We start from the raw sequence: 23,960 nt of genomic DNA, 5'->3' as shown, positions 1-23,960 counted from the left end.
CTAATTATTATTATTTTTAATATGTGTGTTAAATAATTAACATAATTTGTTAATGATCGACGAAATAATAATATAATATATAATTGTTTAATATAATTGTTTTTTTGTTTTGGTTCTGTTGATTAGTCATGTCTTACGTATAGAACGTAATACCTTGATCGGCAACCCGACGATGCGACAAAATTCAACCAAAGTCACAATTATTACATTATTCCAATTTAATGAAATAAGAAAACATACCGGAAAGCATTATAATTACGTTATAGCTTAATAAAAAAAAATCATATTAAATATCGGCGTTATTTTTTAAAATAATAACTAGTGCGCCTGCGCACATTTGACCTCCTTTTCCCTTTGACTTTGTGGCTGTGCTATCTAGTGGAAACAAATTTGTCTTCCAAAACGCGTGTTTTGCTTTGCACCCTGGGATTGATCCTCAAAACCATGGCGTCCCGTGTCCTAGCGCAGTGTGTCCGCCAGCTCTCCCGCTCTTCCGTGAGACTCTCGTCGGGTAACTTTGCAGTGAGAACCGCAGCTGTCCCGGTCCTATTCAACCCCCGACCGTTGTCCTTCATTGCCAGCAGTCAGCGGACCCGGTGGATCGAGCAAACACGGGTTTGTCTTGAATAACATGGAGACATTTAGTCGCTGCTGTGGCCTAGTAGTGATGGATTGCACATTGACCTACCAGTGTCTTTCCAAACTAAATCTGTAACTAAGTGCCAACCGGTCACTTTGCAAAGCCAAGCTCTTTAAAACCGGGACAAAACTGGTTCCGTTTTTACTAATTCAACGAAACCGACTCTGTGAAAATGCATAGTTTGAATGATACGTGCATTTATGTTACAAAACAACCGTCTGTGTCTCATGTGTTAGCAGCAGACAAAGTTAAGCTAAGCTAATTGATCATGTAATCGTTTGATACTTGGCTAGTTTAGTTGAGTACAATTTGAATGATACTTTCTGTTCAAACTATTCATCTGTCGTACAATTAAGTACTGTTAGCATAGCTTACTAGCATGTTATATAGTGTTTACTAGCTAGATGACAGTCGATTTAACTCATTTTAATTTACTCTAAAGCAAATGTGTTATTTATTATCAATACCTGAGGTTGTTGTGACAGGATGTGACGCACGCATGACTTGCGCACTAAATACAATGCAGTGGACATCTAATATTAGCTAGCTATTATCTAGGCTTGAACTAAACTGCTTGATTGGTCAAATGGGTGCAGAAGTGTTGTCAGTCAAGCTGTCATCGATAAGTGAATGACCTCTGAACCCATCCTTTCTTCCTTCCTTCCTGTCCTCCTTCTTCTTCTTCTCTAGATCTCCAGCTCAGTGGGAGTGTTCTGTAGACAGTATGGAGACCTGCCTCCCCTCACCATTGAAAGCATTAAAGAACGAGTCATGTACGTCCTCAAGCTCTACGACAAGATCAACCCAGAGAAGGTAAGGACAGACCCGGAGAGAGAGAGTTTCTATTGGACGGTAAGGACAGACCCGGGGAGAGAGAGTTTCTATTGGACGGTAAGGACAGACCCGGGGAGAGAGAGTTTCTATTGGACGGTAAGGACAGACCCGGGGAGAGAGAGTTTCTATTGGACGGTAAGGACAGACCCGAGGAGAGAGTTTCTATTGGACGGTAAGGACAGACCCGGGGAGAGAGAGTTTCTATTGGACGGTAAGGACAGACCCGGGGAGAGAGAGTTTCTATTGGACGGTAAGGACAGACCCGGGGAGAGAGAGTTTCTATTGGACGGTAAGGACAGACCCGGGGAGAGAGAGTTTCTATTGGACGGTAAGGACAGACCCGGGGAGAGAGAGTTTCTATTGGACGGTAAGGACAGACACGGGGAGAGAGAGTTTCTATTGGACGGTAAGGACAGACCCGGGGAGAGAGAGTTTCTATTGGACGGTAAGGACAGACCCGGGGAGAGAGAGTTTCTATTGGACGGTAAGGACAGACCCGGGGAGAGAGAGTTTCTATTGGACGGTAAGGACAGACCCGGGGAGAGAGAGTTTCTATTGGACGGTAAGGACAGACCCGGGGAGAGAGAGTTTCTATTGGACGGTAAGGACAGACCCGAGGCGCCACGGCTCGTTTTCGAGAGTAGGAATACTGTCATTAGTCCAGACGGTTTTACGTTTTGCAATGAAAACGAGAGAGAGTTTCTATTGGACAAATCCTCTCCTGTTTCGTTCCCATTCGCTTCCTCGTGGTTCTGTTTATGGTGTCTAGTGAATTTATTCCCCACATATCTAGGATCAGTTTGACATCAACACTCCTTATCTTTCATACATTTATTCATACAATTTCCTCCTTCCAACGAAATATAGTCCCGACACTAATCTAAGCTGGCTGGTTGTTCGTTCGATCGGTTTGGTTGCCAGAGACACGACCCAGTCGTTCAGTCTTTTTGTTCTGTTTTTTACATTGAAGATTTTATAAATTGCCTGGCTGGGCTGATGAGACAGTGGACTGCGCAGTCAGATGGAACAGCGTAAATAGACATTTTAACGTCAGAGATTAGACCCACCCGTTGTATAAATACAAAAGTATGTGGACACCCCTTCAAAAATGTTAACGCCCATGATTTTGGACGAGTAGGTGTCCACATACTTTTGGTTATGTATCTCAGAGTAGGACTGCAGATCTAGGATGTCCCTGTCTGTCCTGATCTCCTCTGATCGATGTGTATCCTCAGCTGGCGACGTCGTCCCACTTCCTGAAGGACCTGGGGTTAGACAGCTTGGACCAGGTAGAGATCATTATGGCCATGGAGGATGAGTTTGGTGAGTCTGTCTCCCTGTATCTTTCTGTCTCTCCCTCTCCGTCGGTCTGTCTCTCCCTCCCTGTCTCTCTGTTTGACTGTCGGTCTGTCTCTCCCTCTCTGTCGGTCTGTCTCTCCCTCCCCCTCTCTGTCGGTCTGTCTCTCCATGTCTGTGTCTCCCTGCTGGTCCATTCGTTGATTTAAATAGGAATGTTCTAGACTAGTCATTATATTTTGATGACGATAACTTAGTTGTTAGGATTAACTAACCCTTTCCACTTCCTACATACAACTGTGGTTAATACCACTGTGTTAACGTGTGTGTGTGTTAAGCCTAATTGTGTGTGTGTATTAAGCCTAATGTGTGTGTATGTTAAGCCTAATGTGTGTGTTAAGCGTAATGTGTGTGTGTGTGTGTGTGTATTAAGCCTAATGTGTGTGTATGTTAAGCCTAATGTGTGTGTTAAGCCTAATGTGTGTGTGTGTGTGTGTGTTAACGTGTTCCTGCTGCAGGGTTTGAGATCCCGGATGTGGAGGCAGAGAAGCTGATGTCTCCTCAGGATATCGTCCAGTACATCGCTGACAAGAAGGACGTGTATGAATAAGAATGAACCAGGAATTACTAACACACCCAGTGAGTGTCCACGCCGACTTCCCCCACGGCGACTTCCCCCACGCCGACGAGGGCGTAACGCTCTCTCACCATTTAAACAACTGTTAAAAAGCCTTGTGTTTCGGCCTCATCAGAGCTCTGTCATTCGTCTCCAATGTGTATCTATCTATCTATCTATCTATATATATAACAAAAACCCTGTATTGCTGATAATGTTTTGTTTTTGGAGAGACTTCGAAGCCACTCAGAAAACCCTGTCCTTTGTAATTGTTCAGTTATAGTATTTTCATTTAAACGTTGTTGTTGTTGTTGTGAGGACAGTAACATTAGTACTTAAACAAATATATATATACGTTAAGGAAAATATTTTTCAGTTGTTTAGCGGATGTAAAAGCTGTCTAATTCAATAAACATGTCGGGGACATTTAGTAAATTAATTTCTATAACGCCCTATTGGTCATTTAGTGACACGCCCCTATCAGTCATTTAGTGCAGTGGTGCCCAAACTTTGACACGCCCCCTATCAGTCATTCAGTGCAGTGGTTCCCAAACTTTGACACGCCCCCTATCAGTCATTTAGTGCAGTGGTTCCCAAACTTTGACACGCCCCCTATCAGTCATTCAGTGCAGTGGTTCCCAAACTTTGACACGCCCCCTTAGAGGGGGTGGCAGGGGGGTGCGGGCCTCAGTCTGGCTTTTAACTTACTCTTGAAAGTGTCCAGATCGACTTGCCCATGGGAAGGGGGGTGGGATGTTCCCCCTTGCTGGAAGAGAGGGGGGGGGGGGGGGGGTCTTCCCGTTGACTGTGAACGCTGTAGACGTCGGCTCGAGCAGAAATGACATCGTCAATCGCATTTTATCGGTTGTTTGAATCCCTGTCTGTTTTACTGAGGTGGAACTTCCTGTTTCTGCTCCTCACAGGAAGTCCTGATGATGCTGTCCGACTGGCTGGGCAGCGTCTCCTCCCCCCCACCACTTCATCAGTCCCTCTCCTCCTCCTCCCTCTCCTCCTCTCTGTGGCAGCAGATGCCTTTCGTGTTCCACTGTATTTAATGAAAATGTGTATTTTCCTCCTGAGTTCGGGAGGTGAAAAATAAACATCACTTTTATGGTTGGACTCTTGTTGTACAGCGCCATCTTGTGGTTCAGGGAGTTCCCTCACTCACCCCTATAGCCCGACAGGGAGTTCCCTCAGTCACCCCTACGGCCCGACAGGGAGTTCCCTCAGTCACCCCTACAGCCCGACAGGGAGTTCCCTCAGTCACCCCTACAGCCCGACAGGGAGTTTCCTCACTCAGCCCTACGGCCCGACAGGGAGTTCCCTCACTAAGCCCCAACCAAATTCACATAGAAATATGAGTTATGGATCTGTCACGGTCCTTGAAAGCAAGTCTACGAAGCAGTAGAGCGGTTCTATGTTTCCCATTCAATAAAATGTTTTTGTAAACCAGCTTTAAAAACACAGCATTCTGGGTAAAATCCATTTCACAATGATTCTCTGCTTGTTTTGTCATATACTGACATTTTAGCAACCAGGAAATGCTGGAGTGATTTCTGCACAGTGTCTTTAGGAACATATACTGACATTTTAGCAACCAGGAAATGCTGGAGTGATTTCTGCACAGTATCTTTGAGAACACCATCCTAATATTGAGTCCCCCCCCCCCCCCTTTGTCCAGGTGCCCCCCCCCCTTTGACCAGGTGCTCTGTCCTGGGAAGAGTGACATCAATAAGGGATCATAGACTGACCAGGTGAACGCTCTGTCCTGGGAAGAGTGACATCAATAAGGGGTCATAGACTGACCAGGTGAACGCTCTGTCCTGGGAAGAGTGACATCAATAAGGGATCATAGACTGACCAGGTGCTCTGTCCTGGGAAGAGTGACATCAATAAGAGATCATAGACTGACCAGGTGAACGCTCTGTCCTGGGAAGAGTGACATCAATAACGGATCATAGACTGACCAGGTGCTCTGTCCTGGGAAGAGTGACATCAATAAGGGATCATAGACTGACCAGGTGCTCTGTCCTGGGAAGAGTGACATCAATAAGGGATCATAGACTGACCAGGTGAACGCTCTGTCCTGGGAAGAGTGACATCAATAAGGGATCATAGACTGACCAGGTGAACGCTCTGTCCTGGGAAGAGTGACATCAATAAGGGGTCATAGACTGACCAGGTGAACGCTCTGTCCTGGGAAGAGTGACATCAATAAGGGATCATAGACTGACCAGGTGAACGCTCTGTCCTGGGAAGAGTGACATCAATAAGGGGTCATAGACTGACCAGGTGAACGCTCTGTCCTGGGAAGAGTGACATCAATAAGGGGTCATAGACTGACCAGGTGAACGCTCTGTCCTGGGAAGAGTGACATCAATAAGGGGTCATAGACTGACCAGGTGAACGCTCTGTCCTGGGAAGAGTGACATCAATAAGGGGTCATAGACTGACCAGGTGAACGCTCTGTCCTGGGAAGAGTGACATCAATAAGGGGTCATAGACTGACCAGGTGAACGCTCTGTCCTGGGAAGAGTGACATCAATAAGGGGTCATAGACTGACCAGGTGAACGCTCTGTCCTGGGAAGAGTGACATCAATAAGGGGTCATAGACTGACCAGGTGAACGCTCTGTCCTGGGAAGAGTGACATCAATAAGGGGTCATAGACTGACCAGGTGAACGCTCTGTCCTGGGAAGAGTGACATCAATAAGGGGTCATAGACTGACCAGGTGAACGCTCTGTCCTGGGAAGAGTGACATCAATAAGGGGTCATAGACTGACCAGGTGAACGCTCTGTCCTGGGAAGAGTGACATCAATAAGGGGTCATAGACTGACCAGGTGAACGCTCTGTCCTGGGAAGAGTGACATCAATAAGGGATCATAGACTGACCAGGTGAACGCTCTGTCCTGGGAAGAGTGACATCAATAAGGGATCATAGCTTTCTCCTGGTCAGTCTGTCCTGGGAAGAGTGACATCAATAAGGGATCATAGCTTTCTCCTGGTCAGTCTGTCCTGGGAAGAGTGACATCAATAAGGGATCATAGCTTTCTCCTGGTCAGTCTGTCCTGGGAAGAGTGACATCAATAAGGGATCATAGACTGACCAGGTGCTCTGTCCTGGGAAGTGCAGGTGTTCTTAATATTTTGCCCACTCAGTATATAACCACGTTTCAATCTGTTTTTGAGTAAAGTTAAACTATATATCTGTCCATCACTGCTGATGTGATGATTTTATTTTAGGACTTGACTCGCTCTGTGGATGGAAACGTGGTTCTCTCTGTGTACCTACTACTAGAAAGGAAGTTCATTTTTTACCCAGAAGTGATTTGATATTGAGATCAAGCTGGCGGGACCTAAATGGACCCCGAGACCAAATGTCAGGGGAAAACTGTTGTTGACTTAAGGGCCACGTCGCGATTTCGGGAATTCAACGGAGGCCCGTCCAATTTTTTGTTGTTGCTTGAATGGGATCGGCCCGGGGTCCCAGACCCCTCTACCATGATGATTACTCCTCTCCAATCCCAACGGTCTTAACCACCAGACCCCTCTACCATGATGATTACTCCTCTCCAATCCCAACGGTCTTACCCACCAGACCCCCCTGCTGCCCCTCTACCATGATGATGACTCCTCTCCAATCCCAACGGTTTTAACCACCAGACCCCTCTACCATGATGATTACTCCTCTCCAATCCCAACGGTCTTAACCACTTTACCCCTCTACCATGATGACTACTCCTCTCCAATCCCAACGGTTTTAACCACCAGACCCCTCTACCATGATGACTCCTCTCCAATCCCAACGGTCTTAACCACCAGACCCCTCTACCATGATGACTACTCCTCTCCAATCCCAACAGTCTTAACCACCAGACCCCTCTACCATGATGATGACTCCTCTCCAATCCCAACAGTCTTAACCACCAGACCCCTCTACCATGATGATTACTCCTCTCCAATCCCACCTGACCCCTCTACCATGATGATGACTCCTCTCCAATCCCACCAGGCCCCTCTACCATGATGATGACTCCTCTCCAATCCCAACGGTCTTAACCACCAGACCCCTCTACCATGATGACTCCTCTCCAGTCCCAACGGTCTTACCCACCAGACCCCCCTGCTGCCCCTCTACCATGATGATGACTCCTCTCCAATCCCACCAGGCCCCTCTACCATGATGATGACTCCTCTCCAATCCCAACGGTCTTAACCACCAGCCCCCCCCCCCGTTAGGCATTTTATGAATACTGACTAAACAATATTTACATTTAAATATAACTATAACTAATTAAATTATACCCTGTTTTACAATATCTGATTAATGTTAGTTCCTAAGAAAGAGGTTATGTAGCATGGATCAGGGGTAATTGGAAATGAAACATTGTGTAGGAATAAATGTGTCTTTTAAGCAAAGAGGGTCATTAACCTATGTTTGAACCGACTCAGCTATAACTATGTGGTGATTACATAAGACAGCGAGAGCCCCTCCAGGTTCTCCTTATCTGGAACTGTCTGCTAAGTGGTAATAAACTATGGTGAGACTTCAGGAGTTAATCCAGGTATAGTGTGTGTCATGTACAGTGCCTTGCGAAAGTATTCGGCCCCCTTGAACTTTGCGACCTTTTGCCACATTTCAGGCTTCAAACATAAAGATATAAAACTGTATTTTTTTGTGAAGAATCAACAACAAGTGGGACACAATCATGAAGTGGAATGACATTTATTGGATATTTCAAACTTTAACAAATCAAAATCTGAAAAATTGGGCGTGCAAAATTATTCAGCCCCCTTAAGTTAATACTTTGTAGCGCCACCTTTTGCTGCGATTACAGCTGTAAGTCGCTTGGGGTATGTCTCTATCAGTTTTGCACATCTAGAGACTGAATTTTTTTCCCATTCCTCCTTGCAAAACAGCTCGAGCTCAGTGAGGTTGGATGGAGAGCATTTGTGAACAGCAGTTTTCAGTTCTTTCCACAGATTCTCGATTGGATTCAGGTCTGGACTTTGACTTGGCCATTCTAACACCTGGATATGTTTATTTTTGAACCATTCCATTGTAGATTTTGCTTTATGTTTTGGATCATTGTCTTGTTGGAAGACAAATCCCCGTCCCAGTCTCAGGTCTTTTGCAGACTCCATCAGGTTTTCTTCCAGAATGGTCCTGTATTTGGCTCCATCCATCTTCCCATCAATTTTAACCATCTTCCCTGTCCCTGCTGAAGAAAAGCAGGCCCAAACCATGATGCTGCCACCACCATGTTTGACAGTGGGGATGGTGTGTTCAGCTGTGTTGCTTTTACGCCAAACATAACGTTTTGCATTGTTGCCAGAAAGTTCAATTTTGGTTTCATCTGACCAGAGCACCTTCTTCCACATGTTTGGTGAGTCTCCCAGGTGGCTTGTGGCAAACTTTAAACAACACTTTTTATGGATATCTTTAAGAAATGGCTTTCTTCTTGCCACTCTTCCATAAAGGCCAGATTTGTGCAATATACGACTGATTGTTGTCCTATGGACAGAGTTTCCCACCTCAGCTGTAGCTCTGTAGTTCATCCAGAGTGATCATGGGCCTCTTGGCTGCATCTCTGATCAGTCTTCTCCTTGTATGAGCTGAAAGTTTAGAGGGACGGCCAGGTCTTGGTAGATTTGCAGTGGTCTGATACTCCTTCCATTTCAATATTATCGCTTGCACAGTGCTCCTTGGGATGTTTAAAGCTTGGGAAATCTTGTTGTATCCAAATCCGGCTTTAAACTTCTTCACAACAGTATATCGGACCTGCCTGGTGTGTTCCTTGTTCTTCATGATGCTCTCTGCGCTTTTAAAGGACCTCTGAGACTATCACAGTGCAGGTGCATTTATACGGAGACTTGATTACACACAGTTGGATTGTATTTATCATCATTAGTCATTTAGGTCAACATTGGATCATTCAGAGATCCTCACTGAACTTCTGGAGAGAGTTTGCTGCACTGAAAGTAAAGGGGCTGAATAATTTTGCACGCCCAATTTTTCAGTTTTTGATTTGTTAAAAAAGTTTGAAATATCCAATAAATGTCGTTGCACTTCATGATTGTGTCCCACTTGTTGTTGATTCTTCACAAAAAAATACAGTTTTATATCTTTATGTTTGAAGCCTGAAATGTGGCAAAAGGTTGCAAAGTTCAAGGGGGCCGAATACTTTCGCAAGGCACTGTATGTGTGCTAGTGAGTTGGAATTAACTTTTGAACCTGCTTTGTCCTGGTCGAGAGGAGGAGAGTCATTTTATAACCTACGACATCACTATTGTAGAGGGTTCTATGAGCAGCGCGCTCCGAGAATAAATGCCATTGGCTAATTTTGATTAGACTGGGCTCTGTCTATTTCATGCAAATAAGGATCTTACAAATTCTCAGAAACAGACAATGATTTTAATTGGATTGGTTAATGAACACATATAGGAATTGTTAAATGGCTTTGACACCCTGCCGCCCCTAACAGGGGTGTAGGGTTTAGGGCTCTATTTGGGGATAGGGCCAGAAATGAACAGACGACAGACAACATCAGTCAAATCACTGTTAGTCTTTTTATTGAGGGTTGTACCCAAGTTATACAGCTTTGTGTTCCGACACTACGGCCAGAAGGTTTACAAACAGTTATCAATATGCCTAGCGCTCGGTCGGTCGGCCGGCCGGTCGGCTCAGCCCAGGAGACCGTCCACCAACCAACCTAATAAACACCTTCAGTACACATTCTCTTTAATAGCACTAAAATAATCACACAAAAAAAAAGTAAAATAAAAACATCAACCAAGAAGAAAAATAATAATAATATATATCGTTATTATTATGAAATAAAAACAATGACAAACAGAACGACAGCATCGTCGTGGTCGTCGTGGTGACGACGATGGGAGGAGACATGGGATGACGGTGGGAGGAGCAGGCTGGAGTCTCTACCTTGGTTAAACGTTACATCAGGCCTCTGTGTTACCAAAATAAGGATTGTCCTTCAGAAAGTGCAGTTTCCCCCCGAAGAAGACGAGATAATACAAAGACCCTGAACCCCCCCCCCCCCCCCCCCCGTCAGGAAGACACAACGCCAAAACACCGTCCCTGTAGCTGACAAGTCTTTATTATTAGTCATATTATAGACATGGGTTTCTCTCTGTACATCGTATCAATCAGCCTCCCAAAGCAATGTGCATATTAGGTTTACAGGTCAGGCCAATATTCTACTCTGCATCTCAAGGTCTGAGGCTTCTAGCTGATACAATTCTCAGTGATAGAATGTCTCTATAGAAGTAAAGGAGAGAATTCTAGAATTCTCAGTGATAGAACGTCTCTATAGAAGTAAAGGAGAGAATTCTAGCTGATAGAACTCTAGAACTCTCAGTGATAGAACTCTAGAACGCTCAGTGATAGAACTCTAGAATTCTCAGCGATAGAACGTCTCTATAGAAGTAAAGGAGAGACTTCTAGCTGATAGAACTCTAGAACTCTCAGTGATAGAACTCTAGAACTCTCAGTGATAGAACTCTAGAATTCTCAGCGATAGAATGTCTCTATAGAAGTAAAGGAGAGACTTCTAGCTGATAGAATTCTAGAACGCTCAGTGATAGAACGTCTTTATAGAAGCAGCAGTAAATCTAACCTCCTGCCTATAGCTGTCCCCTGTGGCTGGTTGGTTGGCTAGTAGGTAGAAAAGGTGATGGCACACATGTTTTTTAGGAATACCGTGACCCCCTGGCTGCGCTGTGGCACCGTAGTTCCTACGGAGGGCAATCACTGTCTATGAGTCCCTGGTCATAAGTAGTGCAGTAACATAGGAGACAGGTCTGGAACACTGCCCAGGTCTCCACTGTGGACTGGCCTTTAGATATAAACAAACCAACCCCGAATGGACATGGAAGGCTGGATAACACCATTGCATAGTCTCTTTGAGCACCCTACTCCCCCATTACCCTCCCCAATCCTCCCCCGTTACCCTCCCCAATCCTCCCCCGTTACCCTCCCCAATCCTCCCCCGTTACCCTCCCCAATCCTCCCCCGTTACCCTCCCCAATCCTCCCTCGCTACCCTCCCCAATCCTCCCTCGCTACCCTCCCCAATCCTCCCTCGCTACCCTCCCCAATCCTCCCTCGCTACCCTCCCCAATCCTCCCTTGCTAGCCTCCCTAATCCTCCCCCGTTAGCCCTCTAACTCCCAGGTCTTTGTGCTGTGCTGATATATATATATATATAATAGACTAAAGCTTTCCAGGGTCAATGTAAATGACAATGAGACACGTGATTCCTCCCAGTCAAGTCTTAACTAAAAGCCACAGAGCCTCATTGTTAACCAGCGATGGGAAGGAGAACCGCAGCGCGTCTCTTAGACAGAAGAACCATGGTGCGCGTCTCTTAGACAGGAGAACCATGGTAATACGCAGCGCGTCTCTCAGACAGGAGAACCATGGTAATATACAGCGTCTCTCAGGCAGAAGACTAATGATCACAGGATAATACGTTTGGCGGCTCGGCACCTATCAGGGGGATTGTACATTGCTCATTGCTTTAAACTTACTTTCTTTAAAATTCCTCAACTTCCTTTTGCAAAAAAAAAAAAAATGGATTTCAAGCATATAAACGTTGTCCAGCAGACAACAACAACAACAACATCGTCCCTTTCCTTCCTCTTCTTCTTCCTTGGTTTGGCATGACAGTAGTAGTAATGACGAAGAACATACCATACTACTACACTGGGTTGAGTTAAACAGAGAGACACAGAGAGAGACAGAGAGAGAGAGAGAGACAGAGAGGGAGAGAGAGACAGAGAGGGAGGGAGAGAGGGAGACGGAGAGAGAGAGGGAGACGGAGAGAGAGAGGGACGGAGAGGGAGAGAGACGGAGAGGGAGAGAGAGACAGAGAGAGAGAGAGAGAGAGAGAGAGAGAGGGAGAGACAGAGAGAGAGAGAGAGACAGAGAGAGAGTGGGGGGGGGAGACACACCAAACAGAGGAGATTAACACTTGGGTGCCGCATCACGTCTCAACAGACAGACGGCTTGTCCCTAGTCTAACCATCCACTCCGACAGGCACACAATAACACCCGGTGATAACTGATCAGAGGGCTTTAGTTACCTGGCCCTGCCCAGACACTGGTCCCTTCTCCCTAAATGGTTTAAGGTTAGGATGTAGGGAGGAGACGATCACAGATCTGTGTTAAGGGGAGACTTGTACCCAGAGCATGGTTTTCCCTGAACAGCTTTGAAGAACCAAATCAGATTCAGAACCCCTTTCCTGAGTCAGGTTGAGAGCCAATCGGAACCCTTTCCTGAGTCAGGTTGAGAGCCAATCGGAACCCTTTCCTGAGTCAGGCTGAGAGTCAATCGGAACCCTTTCCTGAGTCAGGCTGAGAGTCAATCGGAACCCTTTCCTGAGTCAGGCTGAGTGGCGGGCCTCTGAAACAACAGCAACTAGCCTTGTGCTAGCAGCACCATGCTACCCTGACAGGTAGTTAAGCTCATCCCACGTGACAGTGCCCTCTGCTGGGCTAGATCAGCACAGAGACACCCCTCATACCACCACACTACCAGCCTGTCTACCCTGTCAGAGCACAACAACACACACTAACACACACACACCACAGCCCAAGAGAAAGACAGCCTCCTAGTCAGACAGCCTCCTAGTCAGACAGAGAGACAGACAGCCTCCTAGTCAGACAGAGAGACAGACAGCCTCCTAGTCAGACAGAGAGACAGACAGCCTCCTAGTCAGACAGAGAGACAGACAGCCTCCTAGTCAGACAGAGAGACAGACAGCCTCCTAGTCAGACAGAGAGACAGACAGCCTCCTAGTCAGACAGAGAGACAGACAGCCTCCTAGTCAGACAGAGAGACAGACAGCCTCCTAGTCAGACAGAGAGACAGACAGCCTCCTAGTCAGACAGAGAGACAGACAGCCTCCTAGTCAGACAGAGAGACAGACAGCCTCCTAGTCAGACAGAGAGACAGACAGCCTCCTAGTCAGACAGAGAGACAGACAGCCTCCTAGTCAGACAGAGAGACAGACAGCCTCCTAGTCAGACAGAGAGACAGACAGCCTCCTAGTCAGACAGAGAGACAGACAGCCTCCTAGTCAGACAGAGAGACAGACAGCCTCCCAGTCAGACAGAGAGACAGACAGCCTCCCAGTCAGACAGAGAGACAGACAGCCTCCCAGTCAGACAGAGAGACAGACAGCCTCCCAGTCAGACAGAGAGACAGACAGCCTCCTAGTCAGACAGAGAGACAGACAGCCTCCTAGTCAGACAGAGAGACAGACAGCCTCCCAGTCAGACAGAGAGACAGACAGCCTCCTAGTCAGACAGAGAGACAGACAGCCTCCTAGTCAGACAGAGAGACAGACAGCCTCCCAGTCAGACAGAGAGACAGACAGCCTCCTAGTCCTGTCCTCTCTCCTTCCATCTTTAAACAATCCCAAGTGCAAATCCAAATTTCCTCAGTTCAGGGTCTCAATAAAGTTATAATTCCACACCTCAGTTCAGCGTTTCAATAAAGTTATTATTCCACACCTCAGTTCAGCGTTTCAATAAAGTTATTATTCCACACCTCAGTTCAGCGTTTCAATAAAGTTAATTTTCACACACACACAAAAAAAAATAAAACTGGTTTCTGATGTTTCCTGCAACATTTCGTTAAAACAAAAAAAAAATAGTGAAATAAGCAACAACAACAACAACAATCTGGAATTAAGTGAAACAATTATTATTGTTGATTGAATGATACATTTGGTAGAGCGGTTGTTTATCTACCGTGGTTGAATACTGGCACAGCACTTGCAGGTCCATAACAGAGTGATACCCAAACCGGGTCTGTGTTGTACGCTAATGCTTTTATACAGTCAAGGAACGCAACGTCAAAACACACACGACTAGCAACTTCTACTAGTCCAATAAAACTACTGGAGAGAAACAACAGTTTTATTATTTTGGTTTCTATAGATACTAAAATGTCAGTAAAGTAATGAAGGTCCTAATGCTGACATCTCCTCCCTGTTCTGAAGCTCTCACACGTTGCGCGTCATCATAACTTAAAAACAATCAATATTGTAAATAGCGGGGTAAATCTAAACGCTCCGTTATTTAAACGCGTTGTGTTTACGACCACCGATAGGTTACATTCACCCCCCCCCCCCCCCAGCAGCGACGACAGGCAGAGCGCCATCTAGGGAGGTACGAGGAAGAAGCCGAAACACCCCCCCCCCCAGCAGCGACGACAGACAGAGCGCCATCTAGGGAGGTACGAGGAAGAAGCCGAACCACCCGCCCCAGCAGCGACGACAGACAGAGCGCCATCTAGGGAGGTACGAGGAAGAAGCCCCCCCCCCCCCTGATTCACCGGTGTGATTGTAAAATGACTGCCTGCTCCCTACGACAGCAGTAACGGGAGTAACAAGGGGGAGTCGTTAAGAGACACACAGCGTCAGGATCAGACAGACTACAGTCTAACCTGTTAAGACATTTACAATCATGCTCTTGTTGTAAACAGACTGGGTTAAAAAAAAGGACTTGGCGAGGAGAGAGGGAGGAGGGGAGAGAGGGAGGAGAGGAGAGGAGGAGAGGAGGGAGGAGAGGAGGGGAGGAGAGGAGGAGGGGAGGAGGGAGGGGGGTCTTATCTTCTCTTCAGGACACAAAGTAACAAAGAAAATGAAAATGTGGACTTTTTTACACTGTTCAAAATATTCAAATCAACCAAAAAAACACGATTATTATTATTATCATTATTATTGTTGTTGTTTTTTGTTTACATATTTTTTTTCTCTCTTGACCACCATCTGTGGCAATGAGAGAGATTGAAACAAGGTCATATATATATTTATATATAGATCATCATCACATTATTAATTTCTGGAAATATTTTAAAACATTTTGCCGTCGTTTAAGCCCCTCCTCCCCGTGTCTGTAGTCCTTGTGATTGGCTACAATATGCATAGATACAGGGATCAGCTTTATGGTTCAGTCCCACTGACGTCACACACACTGGGAGGACAGTGGCGCGGAGGAGGAGGAGGAAGCACGTCGATTTCTCTACCTTATCTTAAGACAGGGGGGGGGGGGGGGGCAGGCAGTGAAACCGCTGATCTACAGTCAGTTCTGACAAGGAGAGGATCTGGGGAGACACTGGCTCCATTTCAGGTCTAACCAGAACCACACCAGAACCACGGGTCAGGACACTGACCGACCCCGCACCAGATCTACAGTCAGTTCTGACAAGGAGAGGATCTGGGGAGACACTGGCTCCATTTCAGGTCTAACCAGAACCACACCAGAACCACGGGTCAGGACACTGACTGACCCCACACCAGATCTACAGTCAGTTCTGACAAGGAGAGGATCTGGGGAGACACTGGCTCCATTTCAGGTCTAACCAGAACCACACCAGAACCACGGGTCAGGACACTGACCGACCCCGCACCAGATCTACAGTCAGTTCTGACAAGGAGAGGATCTGGGGAGACACTGGCTCCATTTCAGGTCTAACCAGAACCACACCAGAACCACGGGTCAGGACACTGACCGACCCCGCACCAGATCTACAGTCAGTTCTGACAAGGAGAGGATCTGGGGAGACACTGGCTCCATTTCAGGTCTAACCAGAACCACACCAGAACCACGGGTCAGGACACTGACCGACCCCACACCAGATCTACAGTCAGTTCTGACAAGGAGAGGATCTGGGGAGACACTGGCTCCATTTCAGGTCTAACCAGAACCACACCAGAACCACGGGTCAGGACACTGACCGACCCCGCACCAGATCTACAGTCAGTTCTGACAAGGAGAGGATCTGGGGAGACACTGGCTCCATTTCAGGTCTAACCAGAACCACACCAGAACCACGGGTCAGGACACTGACCGACCCCGCACCAGATCTACAGTCAGTTCTGACAAGGAGAGGATCTGGGGAGACACTGGCTCCATTTCAGGTCTAACCAGAACCACACCAGAACCACGGGTCAGGACACTGACCGACCCCGCACCAGATCTACAGTCAGTTCTGACAAGGAGAGGATCTGGGGAGACACTGGCTCCATTTCAGGTCTAACCAGAACCACACCAGAACCACGGGTCAGGACACTGACCGACCCCACACCAGATCTACAGTCAGGACACTGACCGACCCCACAGTCAGGACACTGACCGACCCCACAGTCAGGACACTGACCGACCCCACAGTCAGGACACTGACCGACCCCACACCAGATCTACAGTCAGGACACTGACCGACCCCACAGTCAGGACACTGACCGACCCCACAGTCAGGACACTGACCGACCCCAGTCAGGACACTGACCGACCCCACACCAGATCTACAGGTCAGAACACGGTTCCCAGAGTTTCAGCATCGTCTTCGTCCTCTATAGAGTTGTGGTATAGATTTTTTAACATTTATTTTTACCTTTTATATTTTTTTTCTTGCGATTTTATTTTAATTTTAATATTTTTTTTCAATATTTTTTTATTTTTTTATTGTTTTTAAAATGAAGGAAGATGACCACCCACCTGTCGCCCTCCTAAGGGCCTGTAAACAAGAGGCCGTCTCCATAACAACCGGAAGCCGTCGCCATAACAACCGGACGACGGCGCCACAACAACCGAAGGCTGCCTCCATCACAACCAGAGGCCGTCGCCATAACAACCAAAGTCCGTCGCCATAACAAAACGAGGCCGTCGTCATAACAACCGGACGACGTCGCCATAACAACCGAAGGCTGCCTCCATCACAACCAGAGGCCGTCGCCATAACAACCAAAGTCCGTCGCCATAACAAAACGAGGCCGTCGCCATAACAACCGGACGACGTCGCCATAACAACCGGAGGCTGCCTCCATCACAACAATAGGCTGGTCTCTAACAACATGTTCTGCCCCTGTCGTCATAGTGCCGTCCCCCCGTCCCCCAGTCTGGCAGGGCGGGGCTCCAGTCACAGCCCCCCCCCCCCCCCCAGTCTGGCAGGGCGGGGCTCCAGTCACAGCCCCCCCCCCCCCAGTCTGGCAGGGCGGGGCTCCAGTCACAGCCGTCCCCCCCCCAGTCTGGCAGGGCGGGGCTCCAGTCACAGCCCCCCCCCCCCCCCCCCCCAGTCTGGCAGGGCGGGGCTCCAGTCACAGCCCCCCCCCCCCCCCCCCACTGCAGAGACTCACGTTCTCTACTTTTAAAACACAACATCGGTGCAAATACTTCTTTAAACATCAACATCAGCATCTCTACATCGTTAAACTGCTTCTCCACAATACCACCAGAAGGTATTTGTGCCAAGGCAGAGAGGAGAGCACGCACACACTACACACACACACTACACACACGCACACACTACACACGCACACACACACACACACTACACACACACACACACTACACACACGCACACACGCACGCACACACACTACACGCACACACACACACACACTAAGAACGTCCTTGAGTAAACAGCTACATTGGAACTGGCAGCTCCCTCTGTATTGCAGATTAAACACTGAGAGAAAAATAACGGTTCAGTGCAAAAGTGGAAGAAAAAACAACAACATGGTCAGCAAAACAACAACATGGTCAGCAAAAACAACAACATGGTCAGCAAAACAACAACATGACAATAAAACTACTAAATAAAACATAAATGATTGGAATTCCAATAACAGGGACCATGAATGAAATAGACAAAAGCTTTTTAGTTTAGTTTTTTTTAGGTTTCAGTTTTGAAGCATAATAAGGCATTTTCTGCTGTCCTTCACATTATAGAATTGTCCTGCGTGATTCAAGTATACCGACTGATATGTGTGTTGTTTAGGAGGGCGAAAAAACAACGTGGATATATGTGCAGGGAAAAAACACAACGCATTTTTCACAGGGTGACCCCCCCCCCCCCCCTACTTCCTGTATGTATTTTCCACAGGGTGACCCCCCCCCCTACTTCCTGTACGTATTTTCCACAGGGTGACCCCCCCCCCCCTACTTCCTGTATGTATTTTTCACAGGGTGACCCCCCCCCCCCCTACTTCCTGTATGTATTTTTCACAGGGTGAACCCCCCCACTTCCTGTATGTATTTTCCACAGGGTGACCCCCCCTACTTCCTGTACGTATTTTCCACAGGGTGACCCACCCCCACTTCCTGTACGTATTTTCCACAGGGTGACCCCCCCCCACCACTTCCTGTACGTATTTTCCACAGGGTGACCCCCCCCCACACTACTTCCTGTACGTATTTTCCACAAGGTGACCCCCCCCCCCCCCCCCACTACTTCCTGTATGTATTTTTCACAGGGTGAACCCCCCCACTTCCTGTATGTATTTTCCACAGGGTGACCCCCCCTACTTCCTGTACGTATTTTCCACAGGGTGACCCACCCCCACTTCCTGTACGTATTTTCCACAGGGTGACCCCCCCCCACCACTTCCTGTACGTATTTTCCACAGGGTGACCCCCCCCCACACTACTTCCTGTACGTATTTTCCACAAGGTGACCCCCCCCCCACTACTTCCTGTATGTATTTTCCACAGGGTGACCCCCCCCCCCACTACTTCCTGTATGTATTTTCCACATGGTGAACCCCTTCCTGTATATTTGTAAGTGAGAAGGAGCCATTTTGTTTTTTGGTCTTGGACTGTTTTTCTTTGTGTTTGAGACGAATAACGATTCCAGACGACTCAGTCTGTCGTCACGCTGTCCAGCGTTCGCCACTCGACTGACACGGGCTTTACATGGAGTCCCCGCCCCCTGTCAGGTGATCCACGGGGAGGAAGGAGCTGATTGGAGAAGGGCTGTTGATCCTCCCGCCCTCGCTGGCGCCCCATAGGCTAGTGGAATAGTTCAACCCGCCCCAAAGGGAGGAGCTATGGAGGTCGCTGACGTTCCATTGACTGGGCTCCGGGGCGCGGCTGGGGAAGGGGTGGGAACCCTCCAAGGCTCCGCCCATTCGGCTCTGAGAGGAGCCAATGGCCTGCCAGCCCGGGGAGGCAGCGGCCAATGACTGACCTTGTGCAAAGAAACGGTTGATTTCCTCCTCACTTGCAAACTCAGCCAGAATGGTAGTGTTCCCTAGTACGCACCTGAGGAGAGAGAAGAGAGAGGGATGAAGAGGAGAGGGAGAAGAGAGAGGGATGAAGAGGGAGAAGAGAGAGGGATGAAGAGGAGAGAGAGAAGAGAGAGGGATGAAGAGGAGAGAGAGAAGAGAGAGGGATGAAAAGGAGAGGGAGAAGAGAGAGGGATGAAGAGGAGAGGGAGAAGAGAGAGGGATGAAGAGGAGAGGGAGAAGAGAGGGATGAAGAGGAGAGAGAGAAGAGAGAGGGATGAAGAGGGAGAAGAGAGAGGGATGAAGAGGGAGAAGAGAGAGGGATGAAGAGGGAGAAGAGAGAGGGATGAAGAGGGAGAAGAGAGAGGGATGAAGAGGGAGAAGAGAGGGCGATGAAGAGGAGAGAGAGGGCGATGAAGAGGAGAGAGAGGGCGATGAAGAGGAGAGAGAGGGCGATGAAGAGGAGAGAGAGGGCGATGAAGAGGAGAGAGAGGGCGATGAAGAGGAGAGAGAGGGCGATGAAGAGGAGAGAGAGGGCGATGAAGAGGAGAGAGAGGGCGATGAAGAGGAGAGAGAGGGCGATGAAGAGGAGAGAGAGCGAGGGATGAAGAGGAGGAGGGAGTTGCATGTGTGTGTATAATTGCCTTACATGTGCAGACTCTTCTGTGCCTTGGCTGCCTCGTCCTTGGAGCTGTAACATACGACAGCATTGCCGTGCGGCAGGTTGAGGTGGAATGTAATCAGAGGACCATGTTGCATACAGAGAGTCCTCAGAGTAGAACCATCCATCTGGAGAGAGGGGAGGAGAGGGGAGGGGAGGGAGGGAGGGAGGGAGGAGATGAGGGGAGGGAGGGGAGAGGAGGGGAGGGGAGAGGAGGAGAGGAAAGAGGGGAGGAGGGAGGGAAGGGAGGGAGGGAAGAGAGGAGAGGAGGAAGGAGGAGATGAGGGGAGGAGATAAGGGGAGGAGAGGAGGGAGGGGAGGAGAGGAGGAGAGAGGAGTTGGAATGGAAGTAACAGCCTTGAAGAAGACAGTCACTAGTCACTTGGTAGTCCTCCAACCAGTCATTGGTCCCATGGTAGTCCTCCAACCAGTCACTAGCCCCTTGGTAGTCCTCCAACCAGTCACTAGCCCATTGGTAGTCCTCCAACCAGTCACTAGCCCATTGGTAGTCCTCCAACCAGTCACTAGCCCATTGGTAGTCCTCCAACCAGTCACTAGCCCCTTGGTAATCCTCCAACCAGTCACTAGTCCCTTGGTAGTCCTCCAACCAGTCACTAGTCCCTTGGTAGTCCTCCAACCAGTCACTAGTCCCTTGGTAGTCCCCACAACCAGTCACTAGCCCCTTGGTAGTCCTCCAACCAGTCACTAGCCCCTTGGTAGTCCTCCAACCAGTCACTAGTCCCTTTGTAGTCCTCCTGAAAGTAGCCAACCAGTCATTGGTCCCTTGGTAGTCCTCCTGAAAGTAGCCAACCAGTCACTAGCCCCTTGGTAGTCCTCCAACCAGTCACTAGTCCCTTGGTAGTCCTCCAACAGGTCACTAGTCCCTTGGTAGTCCTCCAACCAGTCACTAGTCCCTTGGTAGTCCTCATGAAAGTAGCCAATGTCACTAGCCCCTTGGTAGTACTCCTGAAAGTAGCCAACCAGTCACTAGCCCCTTGGTAGTCCTCCAACCAGTCACTAGCCCCTTGGTAGTACTCCAACCAGTCACTAGTCCCTTGGTAGTCCTCCTAAAAGTAGCACACCAGTCACTAGTCCCTTGGTAGTCCTCTAAACAGTCACTAGCCCCTTGGTAGTCCTCCTGAAAGTAGCCAACCAGTCACTAGTCCCTTGGTAGTCCTCCAACCAGTCACTAGCCCCTTGGTAGTCCTCCAACCAGTCACTAGTCCCTTGGTAGTCCTCCAACCAGTCACTAGCCCCTTGGTAGTCCTCCAACCAGTCACTAGCCCCTTGGTAGTCCTCCAACCAGTCACTAGCCCCTTGGTAGTCCTCTAACCAATCACTAGTCCCTTGGTAGTCCCCCAACCAGTCACTAGTCCCTTGGTAGTCCCCACAACCAGTCACTAGCCCCTTGGTAGTCCTCCAACCAGTCACTAGCCCCTTGGTAGTCCTCCTGAAAGTAGCCAACCAGTCATTGGTCCCTTGGTAGTCCTCCTGAAAGTAGCCAACCAGTCACTAGCCCCTTGGGAGTCCTCCTAAAAGTAGTCAACCAGTCATTGGTCCCTTGGTAGTCGTCCAACCAGTCACTAGCCCCTTGGAAGTCTTCCAACCAGTCACTAGCCCCTTGGTAGTCCTCCAACCAATCACTAGTCCCTTGGTAGTCCTCCAACCAGTCACTAGTCCCTTGGTAGTCCTCCTGAAAGTAGCCAATGTCACTAGCCCCTTGGTAGTCCTCCTAAAAGTAGCCGGCCAGTCACTAGCCCCTTGGTAGTCCTCCAACCAGTCACTAGTCCCTTGGTAGTCCTCCAACCAGTCACTAGTCCCTTGGTAGTCCTCCAACCAGTCACTAGTCCCTTGGTAGTCCTCCTGAAAGTAGCCAATGTCACTATCCCCTTGGTAGTACTCCTGAAAGTAGCCAACCAGTCACTAGCCCCTTGGTAGTCCTCCAACCAGTCACTAGCCCCTTGGTAGTACTCCAACCAGTCACTAGTCCCTTGGTAGTCCTCCTAAAAGTAGCACACCAGTCACTAGTCCCGTGGTAGTCCTCTAAACAGTCACTAGCCCCTTGGTAGTCCTCCTGAAAGTAGCCAACCAGTCACAAGTCCCTTGGTAGTCCTCCAACCAGTCACTAGCCGCTTGGTAGTCCTCCAACCAGTCACTAGTCCCTTGGTAGTCTTCCAACCAGTCACTAGCCCCCTGGTAGTCCTCCAACCAGTCACTAGCCCCTTGGTAGTCCTCCAACCAGTCACTAGCCCCTTGGTAGTCCTCCAACCAGTCACTAGCCCCTTGGTAGTCCTCCAACCAGTCACTAGTCCCTTGGTAGTCCACCTAAAAGTAACACACCAGTCACTAGTCCCTTGGTAGTCCTCCAAACAGTCACTAGCCCCTTGGTAGTCCTCCTGAAAGTAGCCAACCAGTCACTAGCCCCTTGGTAGTCCTCCAAACAGTCACTAGCCCCTTGGTAGTCCTCCAACCAGTCACTAGTCCCTTGGTAGTCCTCCAACCAGTCACTAGTCCCTTGGTAGTCCTCCTGAAAGTAGCCAACCAGTCATTGGTCCCTTGGTAGTCCTCCTAAAAGTAGTCAACCAGTCATTGGTCCCTTGGTAGTCGTCCAACCAGTCACTAGCCCCTTGGTAGTCTTCCAACCAGTCACTAGCCCCTTGGAAGTCCTCCAACCAGTCACTAGCCCCTTGGTAGTCCTCCAACCAGTCACTAGCCCCTTGGTAGTCCTCCAACCAGTCACTAGTCCCTTGGTAGTCCTCCTAAAAGTAGCCGACCAGTCACTAGCCCCTTGGTAGTCCTCCAACCAGTCACTAGCCCCTTGGTAGTCCTCCAACCAGTCACTAGTCCCTTGGTAGTCATCCAACCAGTCACTAGTCCCTTGGTAGTCCTCCAACCAGTAGCTAGCCCCTTTGTAGTCCTCCAACCAGTCACTAGTCCCTTGGTAGTCATGTAACCAGTCACTAGTCCCTTGGTAGTTCTCCAACCAGTCACTAGCCCCGTGGTAGTCCTCCAGCCCGTCACGAGTCCCTTGGTAGGCCTCCAACCAGTGACTAGTCCCTTGGTAGTCCTCCAACCAGTCACTAGCCCCTTGGTAGTCGTCCTAAAAGTAGTCAACCAGTCATTGGTCCCTTGGTAGTCGTCCAACCAGTCACTAGACCCTTGGTAGTCTTCCAACCAGTCACTAGCCCCTTGGTAGTCCTCCAACCAGTCACTAGCCCCTTGGTAGTCCTCCAACCAGTCACTAGCCCCTTGGTAGTCCTCCAACCAGTCACTAGTCCCTTGGTAGTCCTCCTAAAAGTAGCCGACCAGTCACTAGCCCCTTGGTAGTCCTCCAACCAGTCACTAGCCCCTTGGTAGTCCTCCAACCAGTCACTAGTCCCTTGGTAGTCCTCCAACCAGTCACTAGTCCCTTGGTAGTCCTCCAACCAGTCACTAGTCCCTTGGTAGTCCTCCAACCAGTCACTAGCCCCTTGGTAGTCCTCCAACCAGTCACTAGCCCCTTGGTAGTCCTCCAACCAGTCACTAGCCCCTTGATAGTCGTCCAACCAGTCACTAGCACCTTGGTAGTCCTCCAACCAGTCACTAGTCCCTTGGTAGTCCTCCAACCAGTCACTAGCCCCTTGGTAGTCCTTCAACCAGTCACTAGTCCCTTGGTAGTCCTCCAACCAGTCACTAGTCCCTTGGTAGTCCTTCAACCAGTCACTAGCCCCTTGGTAGGCCTCCAACCAGTGACTAGTCCCTTGGTAGTCCTCCTGAAAGTAGTCAACCAGTCATTGGTCACTTGGTAGTCTTCCAACCAGTCACTAGCCCCTTGGTAGTCCTCCAACCAGTCACTAGCCCCTTGGTAGTCCTCCAACCAGTCACTAGCCCCTTGGTAGT

At 48.7% G+C, this 23,960-nt stretch overlaps 2 protein-coding genes across 6 annotated transcripts in view; one reads left to right on the top strand and one right to left on the bottom strand.

Moving 5' to 3' along the window:
• The first annotated feature begins 356 nt into the window (after positions 1-356).
• Positions 357-4,500, top strand: LOC139365261 (acyl carrier protein, mitochondrial-like). The gene is made up of 5 exons (XM_071102772.1): positions 357-615; positions 1,331-1,453; positions 2,710-2,797; positions 3,289-3,409; positions 4,310-4,500. The coding sequence occupies exons 1-4, from the start codon at positions 445-447 to the stop codon at positions 3,378-3,380; spliced, it is 474 nt and encodes a 157-aa protein (XP_070958873.1). The 5' UTR covers positions 357-444; the 3' UTR covers positions 3,381-3,409; positions 4,310-4,500.
• Positions 4,501-18,992: 14,492 nt separating this feature from the next.
• Positions 18,993-23,960, bottom strand: part of LOC139365259 (trinucleotide repeat-containing gene 6A protein-like) — a 72,489-nt gene continuing 67,521 nt past the window's right edge. For all 5 annotated transcript variants that reach the window (XM_071102767.1, XM_071102765.1, XM_071102770.1 and 2 more), the window contains 2 exons: positions 20,070-20,209; positions 18,993-19,457 (listed from right to left, as the gene is read on the bottom strand). In XM_071102767.1, the coding sequence (XP_070958868.1) occupies positions 19,106-19,457; positions 20,070-20,209 (492 nt within the window). In that variant the 3' untranslated portion in view covers positions 18,993-19,105. The remainder of the gene's footprint in view (positions 19,458-20,069; positions 20,210-23,960) is intronic.

Source organism: Oncorhynchus clarkii, chromosome 13, assembly GCF_045791955.1.
Source record: "Oncorhynchus clarkii lewisi isolate Uvic-CL-2024 chromosome 13, UVic_Ocla_1.0, whole genome shotgun sequence".
In the NCBI taxonomy this organism is placed as follows: Eukaryota; Metazoa; Chordata; class Actinopteri; order Salmoniformes; family Salmonidae; genus Oncorhynchus; species Oncorhynchus clarkii.
Note: the sequence above shows the minus strand (reverse complement) of the source record. Positions and strands in the feature narration are given on the sequence as shown.

Bases quoted from the DNA above. Each gene is read 5' to 3' on its own strand.
- LOC139365261 (XM_071102772.1), top strand. From the start codon at position 445: ATGGCGTCCCGTGTCCTAGCGCAGTGTGTCCGCCAGCTCTCCCGCTCT. The intron at 616-1,330 runs GTTTGTCTTGAA...CTTCTTCTCTAG, and splicing joins GGTGGATCGAGCAAACACGG to ATCTCCAGCTCAGTGGGAGT. The intron at 2,798-3,288 runs GTGAGTCTGTCT...TTCCTGCTGCAG, and splicing joins GGCCATGGAGGATGAGTTTG to GGTTTGAGATCCCGGATGTG.